This window comes from Mesitornis unicolor, unplaced genomic scaffold (genome assembly GCF_000695765.1).
Source record: "Mesitornis unicolor isolate BGI_N332 unplaced genomic scaffold, ASM69576v1 scaffold27012, whole genome shotgun sequence".
Classification (NCBI taxonomy): Eukaryota; Metazoa; Chordata; class Aves; order Mesitornithiformes; family Mesitornithidae; genus Mesitornis; species Mesitornis unicolor.
The window spans coordinates 22,050-31,907 of record NW_010167558.1 but is presented as its reverse complement, the minus strand read 5'-3'; the positions used below and the strand labels follow the sequence as shown (position 1 = coordinate 31,907).

The following is a 9,858-nucleotide window of genomic DNA, read 5'->3' as shown; positions in this document are numbered from 1 at the left end:
CCTTTGTAAACTCATGAACGCTCAGTTCTCATTCCCATAAATGCTAGAAGCCTCCTGGGACAGCTCTGGGATTTGATGGTTCAGTACCCCACTGCATGGGGCTGCTACATGAGCTCATGCAGATACTCAGGGCAGTACTATTGGTACGAGCAGAATCACCGGGCTCAGTGTCTAACATTCATTGAATTAAAAATTCCGAGTTGACGACTAACAAGCAAGTCCTGTGCTTACATGGAAGAACAGTATAGCTGGCTGTAAAGGTTTTCAGTATCCTCTCATTCTGTGGTTTTATATTTTTATATTAATGTCAGATAAGCAAGACAAAAGGAACATACAATAAAAAAATGTAATCTTTATTATTTTGGCGCATTAATAATGTTGTTTAGCATCCGTTAGGGTAATAGTAGCATTTTCCTGCATGCAGTTCACTAATACAGTATTAGTCAATAATTTTAATAAAAGTAATCTATATTTCGTTTTCCTGTGTAAGAAACATAAAATGTCCTGATGTGTTGGATTATACAACTTTGCTACTTTCTCTTTGTGAAAAAATATTGTGGACCGAAGATAACATTTAGAACTGTTCTAGTGCAGCATGAATAAAATTAACAAAAAAAAAATCTATGAGAGAAGATTAAGGATTCTGTGAAAGAAAGGTTGTATCTGAAAACTTATGATGCAGGCACTGCTTAGACATTCAATTTGAACTTTACACCATTTCCCAACTGCAAAAATAATTAAATTTTTTGAAGCAAATTATGAACTCATTTCACAGAAAGTATTGACATGTTTGCAAATCTTGTAAAAAATAAGAACCTACAGCTATCCATTCTCTTAGTTGTATCTTGTTCTCTGGAGTTCTTCTGTGAAAAAGTGCTATGGACAGAAAGTAACAAAAATGGTATGACATCAACCTGAAGATAAAATTCAGTTCTTGTTTTATGTACATAATGGTGAAAAAGAAAATAAAATGATTTTTACAGTATTTATATTTGCTTATAAAATTCTAACATTATTTTCAACAGGTTTAGTAGTTTTCAACGTCTGTACAGGTTGAATATACACTGTATGCTTTTCACTGAAAATTCAAAAACATAAAACAAATAAGCTCCTAAACAGCTACAAAATATTGCTTAATGGTATGGAGGAATGAGGTCTTGTTGAGTATTTTATTTCATTTAGCTCTGATGTATGGCTTCCCATATTTAAGAATCCTGGACAGTCAAAGGAACAGCAGCATAGGCAATATAAACATGCACTGATAGCATCCGAACTATCTATAATGGTAGATAATTGGTAACTGTACCTGTTGAACGCTTGCACACTACACTTATTGTGGTACATATTTGATGCAATAAATGTGCTTAGGTCATGATCTGTTTGCTCAAACATGCACCACATGTTAAAAATTACTATTTACATAGCAGAGGGCTTTTCATTAACGTGTACAACAACATCAACCTTACTGAGAGCTGAAGATGGCTAAACAATACTGCAGGATAAAGCAGAACAACTTGATAAGGGCTCTTTTTGATCAATTTGGAGGGTTGAGGCAGATTCATTTAGTATTTGTATGCAGAAAGACATTTGACGAAGACAAAATCTGTGACTCCAGACCTAGACAGTAGTTTGCATTTTCTGAAACATAATGGTCTGTGCAAAAAAAATTCATCTCTACTGTTCCTGTGAGTTACAGGGGACTTTACAGGCACACCAAGACTTATTTGGACATGATGCAACATGAATACATTAATTAAGCACCTCAAAATCTGTTATTCCTTTCCAGAAACACTGCGCTAAAAAAATCTGTTGTTCTTTGTGACTTAATGTTATTTTCATGCATGATCTATAAGTGCAGCATGCCTTCATGCAAATCATTTCTGTGTGTATATTAGTCATATAATAGAAGACCTGGCCCTTGAACCTGTAAAGGTGTACTTCATCCCCTTCCCCAACAGAAGCCCCATTTACAAAAATAGTCACATATAATAAACAAGATATGAATAAAAATAAGATGAATCCACCAACACAGATTTTGTAAAAATATGACATATGTGGCAGTTGAAATGCAAACAGTGAATACTGTTACCATATTGTGTTATGCTAAACACACAAATACTTGGTTTGCACCCCTTGAACTGGTCCCTACAGTCTGAGTAGCCATTTTTTCTCTCCTCTTCAGCAGTGTCAGCTGGTAGTGAGAACAGTAACCTCCTGTCAAGGTTGTTTCCCTGTATCACAGTCACAGTCACTGACAAGGGGTCACTGTCTTTTAGTAGGCACTGACCTTTAATGTACAGTATATTTGTAAAAATTGTCAGTTTGGCATAGATCTCCAGCAGGAGTCCTGTTGACACAAATACATGATCCTTATAGGCTATGAACTATTTTGCACATAGATGAATTTGCTTGCTATTTGCTTTTATTTCTGAACATCTTTATCTTCCTTCTCATGCTTTTCTTTGACTGCCCTTGTTACACGATCATAAGAAGGTGGACAAACTGCTGTTGATGCAGTTATATCTGTTTTCTCTGTAAATGAGTTTTCATTTAACTTGTCAATAAGGATTTCATCTTTTATACCTAGACCAGCCCCTCCTTCAGTTTTGTTTTTGTTATAGATGAAGGAAGCTTGTTTTACTGTTCGTTTTAAAAGGTGACGTCTGTAAGCCCGTTGAATAATGACAGCAGATACCTCCTCCTGTTTTCTTTTTAATGTGGTTGTAATTGGTTCATAGGAAGCTTTTGAAGGATTGGATGCCATAAACCGATCTTCCATCTGTATTCTGAGGGCATCCATCTCCCCACTTTCGCCCAGAACACGCTTTGTGAAAGCAAACAAGATGTCAAGGCAGTGAATTCTGTCACCACTTACCATGGGCAGATCCATTGCAATAAGCTGGACTTTGTTTGGTTTGGGTAGATGAAGAGGAGGCTCAAGTGCTGCTGCAAAATCAGATAATTTCTCAAATTCCATGAATTGTGTGGCATCGGGATCAAACTTCTCCCAAACTTCATAGAACATCTCAAAGTCATCCTCGCTCAAGGGTTCAGCGCTTTCTTCAGTAGCAACACCGAAGTTCTCCAGAATCACAGCAATGTACATGTTCACCACTACCAGGAATGATATGATAATGTAGCTGACAAAGAAGAAAATCCCAACGGAAGGGTTGCCACAGTCGCCTTTCACAGAGCTCCCTGGATGAGCTTTGTTAGGGTCACAGTCTGGCTCCCCACTGTTAAGAATTGGGGCTAGCAAACCATCCCAGCCAGCAGATGTGGTAATTTGAAACAGGCAGATCATGCTGTTGCCAAACGTCTCAAAGTTGAACATGTCATCTATACCAGCTTCCCTCTTAACATAGGCAAAGTTGGACATGCCAAATATGGCATAGATAAACATGACCAGGAACAGCAGCAGACCAATGTTGAACAAAGCAGGTAGAGACATCATCAAAGCAAAGAGCAGAGTGCGGATTCCCTTAGCGCCCTTAATGAGACGCAGGATTCGACCGATTCTGGCAAGTCGGATGACTCTGAATAGTGTCGGGGACACAAAATATTTCTCAATCATCTCAGCTAAAAACATACCTAAAAGTGAAAAAAATAAAACCAAGATATGTTACCACTTAATCTCCATATCATAGTAGAAATTCAGAAAAACAGTTTTAAAAAGTACCAGTTATAATTAATATTTGCAGTTGCAATATATGTGGAAAGATTTTAACAGTTTTGATGATTGGATTAAGTAAATTATTAGATAAAAATGAAAAGATACATGACTTAGCTGTAAACTTTGCAATGGCAAAAGTCAATCATATAGCTCTATTCAAGTAAAACTTCACCTTATATTCATTTTACCCTCTTTTTAGTTTAATAAACAAGACTTACCTACTATTGAGAGAATGACAACTACAAAATCAAATATGTTCCAGCCTATAGTGAAATAGTAATGGCGAAGTGAAATTAATTTCAAGACACATTCTCCGGTGAAAAGGACAATGAACACCAGGTTTATCCAGTATAAAATATTTTCCATTTCTTTACTTTGGTCATCAGTTTCTACCATCATGGTAACCATGTTAAGACAAATAAGAATCATGATGCTGATGTCAAATACTTGCTGTGTCACAAAATCAAACACCATGCCTTGGAATTTGTTCTGAGGAGAAAAGAAAAAAAGATACATCCAACACAAATTGTAATTGGTTTTGTTTTCCTGTTAGAAGAAAGTAGGAAAAATACATGTAATAAGGACTATGAGGCTTCAATAAAAATGTAACTAAGGATCTTAGGTAGTCAAATTAAAGTGAATAAAACAGTTTAGTCCAGCCTCCTTTGTTTGTATATTCATACGTAAAACATACATTTTGCTGACTGATACTATAATTCATGATAATTTTCACATGGCATATTTCTGCTCTCCGTATGTCAATAAAAACTGAGCTGTTTGTAAATAGCTATTGGTCTGATGTATATAAATAATTTTACCCCTGGTCTTGGTATAGGTTTTTGTGGTTTCTTGGATCCCAGCTTTTTCATTGCATTGTAGTATTTCTTCTGCTCCTCTGTCATAAATATGTCTTGACCTCCAAAGTAAAGACATAAGATCAAAACTGGTTATAATCACATTTATATGCAGTGTTGAAAAAAACAAAGGGAAATGTGATTCATCCATTTATTTCTTGAAAATCAAGAAGACTGAATTGGGAAAAATGTTATATGCAGCTGTCTGCAATCTAAGCAATTAGTCTAGAAGTTGAACATACAGTACTGCATCTCACAAAAAACCCCAGTAATGCAGCATTTTTCTACAGTTATTTTCCTTGAACTTCAAGAAATCCTTTTCAGTACCTCTCTTCTTTTATAGGAATGGATACAGTACACAGCATCTGAGATAAGTTCAAATAGTCCGGGCTGCTCAATACTGTCACTTTTGAACTGCGATTTTAGTGAAGCAAAGGAAGCAAAGTCAGATTTTCAGCACATGAATGCATTAGTGCTGCATTAATCATTACTTAATAATTAATTAATAAGACCTAAGGTGTCTCTAGTTTATCAATCACAGCATTAGCAGTGGGACTCAAAGTCCTCAAGATTTTTGAGAAGGTAGATTTTGTGACTTTGGAGAAACTGAGATGAAGGTTGAACCACTCTTGATACTGTTAACAGCAAAATGCTCTCTAAGTCTTTTATTTTGATTATCTTCCATGTTCAAAGAAGTTCTGATTACCAAAAGTGAGAACTGGCCTTTGGAGTCTGTCAGTGAAGATACAGAGAGAATTATGGGTCTTTCAACCAAGATTCACTGCTCATAGTAACTTTCTTGCACAGGCAGCTTGAATGAAAACCCATCAGACTCCACATACCTCTTGAAGTAAACTTTTCTTGGATAAAAGATATTTGCAGATATCTAATTCCAGGAATGTCTATGAACACATAGGAGTGGAAGCAGCCCTTTTGTGGATGAGTGTTTAGGAAGCTTGAAGACATGACAATGCATGCACTGGACAGGCTCCCAAGCCATATACATCTAGGCCTCTAGCATCTCTGGTTTCCAAAAATCTTACTTACCATCTCTCTTTTGTAACAAAAAACCAAATAAAATTATGAAGTCCAGTGAGGTAAAATTAAACTAGTAATTCATAGCTTCCTTTGTCCTTTACCTTTCAGTACCTTATCTATTTACAGAAAATAGTTTTAAAGAGGAACATGTGATACTCAGACCATCTATACCAGTGAGATCATCTGCACTATGAAACAATAACAGTAGGCCCTGAGGTAGTTACCAACCACTCCTGTTCTTTATAGTTTCAGATCATTCAGTGCCACAAAAAAACCCACAAATACTTGGGATCATTAAGACAGCATCTGTAGCAGTGTGATGAAATGGTGCTTTTTTTTCTTTTTTTTTAAACCAGAAAACTTTTTTTGTGTGTGTGTGCTGATAGAATCACAACAAATCAAGAAGAAAAAAATAATCAAGAAATTATGAGTGCTTTAATGGAGATACCTAAAGCAGAGATTTGATCACGTGAGGAGACTTCATGAAGTTTAGACATGGAAAAGCAGACAACTTCATAGAATCATAGAATAGAACACCAGGTTGGAAGGGACCAACCTTTCAAGGTAAAAGGATGGGTTAAATTACATCAGTTGCACACCCTGTCAAGCAGCACCCTGACAGCACCCTTGACAGCACCCTGTCAAGCTGACCTTTAAAACTGACCAATGTAGGGGAATTTATCACTTCCCCTGGGATGTTATTCCAATATCTAATTGATGTCATGGTAAAAAAAAAGTATTCTGGAGTTCAGTCGGAATCTCCCCATAAGCAACTTGTGTCCATTGACACTTCCAACTTGAAGAAGACTAAACTAGACATTGAAAACAGAAGGGTCGACCCCATTTATTTTTAAGTAAAACCTCATTACTTTAATGCATACTACATCTTGGCAAGATTTTGTATCCTAATATACTTCAGCTTTTCCAATTTTGAACAAACCTCAGGTGTACATTCCATATCTCATGTACCTGCAAAAATGTAATATTTTAGAATATATTTAGAAGAGTAATGAAACAATACTTATCTTCTTTTTTTGCTGATTGAAGTTATCAATAATGACACCAATGAATAGGTTCAGGGTGAAGAAAGACCCAAAAATTATAAAGATGACAAAATACAAATACATGTACAGGTTGTCTTCATACTTGGGTTGCTGTAATACCTAATTAAAAAAAAAAAGTGAAATATGATTCCTAAGATTTCATGTGAAAATTTCAACTGAACAAGCAGCAACCTTGGGCAAAATGTTTTTAATATTTTGTGTTTGGACAATACTCCTGTCATATATCAATGCTTTTTGTCCATTACTTACAGCATTTGGCAGTTTACATTCAGTTTTCCACAATTACAGCAGAATGTCAGTTAATTTAATTTTGTTTCATTCTATTGCATGGATGGGTTTTATTCTGTTTTATGGATATTAATTGCTTTTGGAAGTTCTATAAATACACACTTGTTGACAGACTTCAAGAAAAAAAGATAATTTTACATAATTGCACTACTTACATCTCTCGAGTCAATAGCTGCGTACATAATATCCATCCAGCCTTTAAATGTAGCCTGTAAACAGTACACACTTTTTTAAGCATAGAGCTTGAAGATAGTTCATAAAATTATTTACATCAACTGAGTACAGCACTAGGAATAATTAGCATAACATGAGATTTCTAGGTGATTTTTTGGTTTTCTTCACAGCTGCTCATCAGATACACTGCTGTGTGTCCCTCTAGTTTGTAGCTGTATGAGCATTTTAAGCAGTAAGCATAATTAACGTATTTCTAATTAATTATCACAAATAATAGAGTGCAGTCTCATTTTAGTGGGTGAAATGTTCATCAGATCATGTCAACTGCAAAGGCTACGTACAGCTGAGAAATAGCGTTGTGTAACTGAGTTGCCACCAATGGAGACTGATGTGTAGTCCCTCCCTCTCAAATCGGTTAGAAGGGTAGCAACCAAAGGGGACCAAAGATTTGATCAGCTCAGAAAAGGTATTTTCCTATCAATAAGAATTTTTATTTTTCTCTACTTTGAAAGACTTTACTTGATTTAGTAATTCTATTTTAACTTTAAATATATTGCATTGTGTTTTACAGAGGGTAGTTTCCTCAGGCATGTTCAGAGATAAACTGGTAAGAAGAGGATGTGTTTTATGTGCATCAAAGATTTAACATGCCTCATAGTTGGTAGCAGTTAGAGAACTTTTATAGCTATTTCCTCTGCCCAAAATCTATACAGTTTTATATTTGACAGGGAGTTGTAAATTGCTTCATCTGAGCTTTCAAAATAAAGTAATTTTCTCCATTGTAGCAATTAGTTCTTTTTTGACTAGGCAACACGTCCAAGTAGAAATTACTCAGTTTTTAATGCAGCTGTGCCCAGAATAAAACAAAGATGTGAGAAAGTTGTCTGTCATTTAATCCTTATTATAATTTTGCTAGGCAAGGCTGCAGGTCATTGGTTCCTTCATATTCCTCGCCATAGAGTTCAATTGCATAAACAATTTGGGAATGGAGCACTCTTCATCCATATATATTGCTGTTTCTCCATCATCTTGAGGTTTCATTTTTGGTGGAGATTTCAAAAAGGCTTTGCTTATGGAGCATACAAAGCAGCTGGCATCATCCTGCAGTGAACTTAAAATGAGAAGGAATTATTTTCTTAAAGAAAAAGAGGTCCCTTACACTTTAGAAATAGTGGAATACTTAAAAGAGCATGATTATCCTGAGATGCAAATCCAGTATGCAACAACTTTCACATCTTGGGGCCAACACAGAAAACATGAAGTTCAGGCAGCCTTACATTATGATGGTGAAATCAGAATGAATTATCAGAGGATCGAAAAATCAACAATAAATCTGAAACAAGTAGAAGTCTCAGCTGAAGAATTTTAAGTCCTTTTGGAATATTTGGACTGCAAGGGATTAGGAGAGGTAGGATCACCTTTATTTACATAACTCCTAATATATGTTTAACCTGTTCTCAAAGACTTTTAATGATGGACACTCCACAATCTCATAAAAAGTATTTATTCTGGCATTTGTCTTTATTGTTTCTAATATCTAAATCCTTCTGTTGCCATTTAAGACTGTCACTTTTCATAATCATTACATACCTGGAGAACAGTGCTAATCATTCTTTGATGATAAGTAAGCACCTCTTATTTATTTGCAAACTGATGGTTGCTGCCCTTCTTCTTTAGGCTGTGATCACTGCTCCTTCAATCTTTCCATCCAGATCTTGTTTTCCAGGACTCTGATCATTCTCATTATACTCCTCTGAGGTCTCTTGTACTAGTTCATCTCTTGAAATTGTAATAAAAACTGGACTAAGTATTTCAGCTGAGGTCTTACAAGGTCTAAATAGGACAGGATGACTTCTTCATGACTTACATCTTTCTGTCTTGGTACATTATTTGCATTTTTGGAATGTGATAACTTATGTTGAAATCAACACTTCAGCCTGAAACAGTAAATGCAAATAATGGGAATACTTTTACATCAGAAAGATGATGCAAATGGTGGAACTTCTGCAAAGTCTGTGGTGTTGTCTCAGATTCAGACACATGATGATCCTCCAGGCATAGTGGAATTATTGGGGTTTTGGTAAATTTATTGGTGTAGCCTAGATTAACTAGGACGAACGCAAAAAAAAGGATACTCATTCTAAAATAATAAGTTTCACCATCATCAGTAAAGTACTCCATTATGAACAGACAGTGCCTTTCAGCTAGCACTGAAGATCTGAAAGAATTGAAGAATTGAAGAAACTGAAAGATCTGAAGAACTGAGCTGCATTATTATTATTGTTGTTGTTGTTGTTGTTGTTGTTGCTATTATTAAAAACAGCAAATTGAAAAGAGTGCGGGGGTGGAAAAATATAAATATAACGTATTACTATCTTGCAGTTCAAAATACTAAAGTAAAATATGAATTTTCCACAATGAGCTTCACAAAACCATAAGACAGTACCACTATTGAAGAACTGAAGAAAAACAATCCCATAACCTAATTAAAAGTAGATAATTTTCATAATAAAATATACTCCCTCATAATTTTATTTGTTTTAATCTAAATCCATCCTGAAAATCAGTAAGAATCAATGAATATAAACATCATTATGAAAAATCATTTACACTAGTTGAGAACTTAGTTGCGAGAAAATGGATTCTTAATTCTCAAAGCAGAATCATCAGTTCTGTAGGAGAACTTGGAAGTTTTAAATATGTTGCCTGAACAATAGCAAATAATGGAACTGGAGGTTCAGTTCAAGGCATCACCTTTAGTGAAAGA

At 35.4% G+C, this 9,858-nt stretch overlaps 1 protein-coding gene across 1 annotated transcript in view; it reads right to left on the bottom strand.

The window, feature by feature from the left end:
• Positions 1-1,681: 1,681 nt before the first annotated feature.
• Positions 1,682-9,858, bottom strand: part of LOC104536184 (sodium channel protein type 1 subunit alpha-like) — a gene marked incomplete at its 5' end in the record, with an annotated part of 29,949 nt that continues 21,772 nt past the window's right edge. The window contains 5 exons of the mRNA XM_010178738.1: positions 1,682-3,591; positions 3,892-4,162; positions 4,492-4,596; positions 6,591-6,728; positions 7,073-7,126. Of these exons, the coding sequence (XP_010177040.1) occupies positions 2,423-3,591; positions 3,892-4,162; positions 4,492-4,596; positions 6,591-6,728; positions 7,073-7,126 (1,737 nt within the window). The remainder of the gene's footprint in view (positions 3,592-3,891; positions 4,163-4,491; positions 4,597-6,590; positions 6,729-7,072; positions 7,127-9,858) is intronic.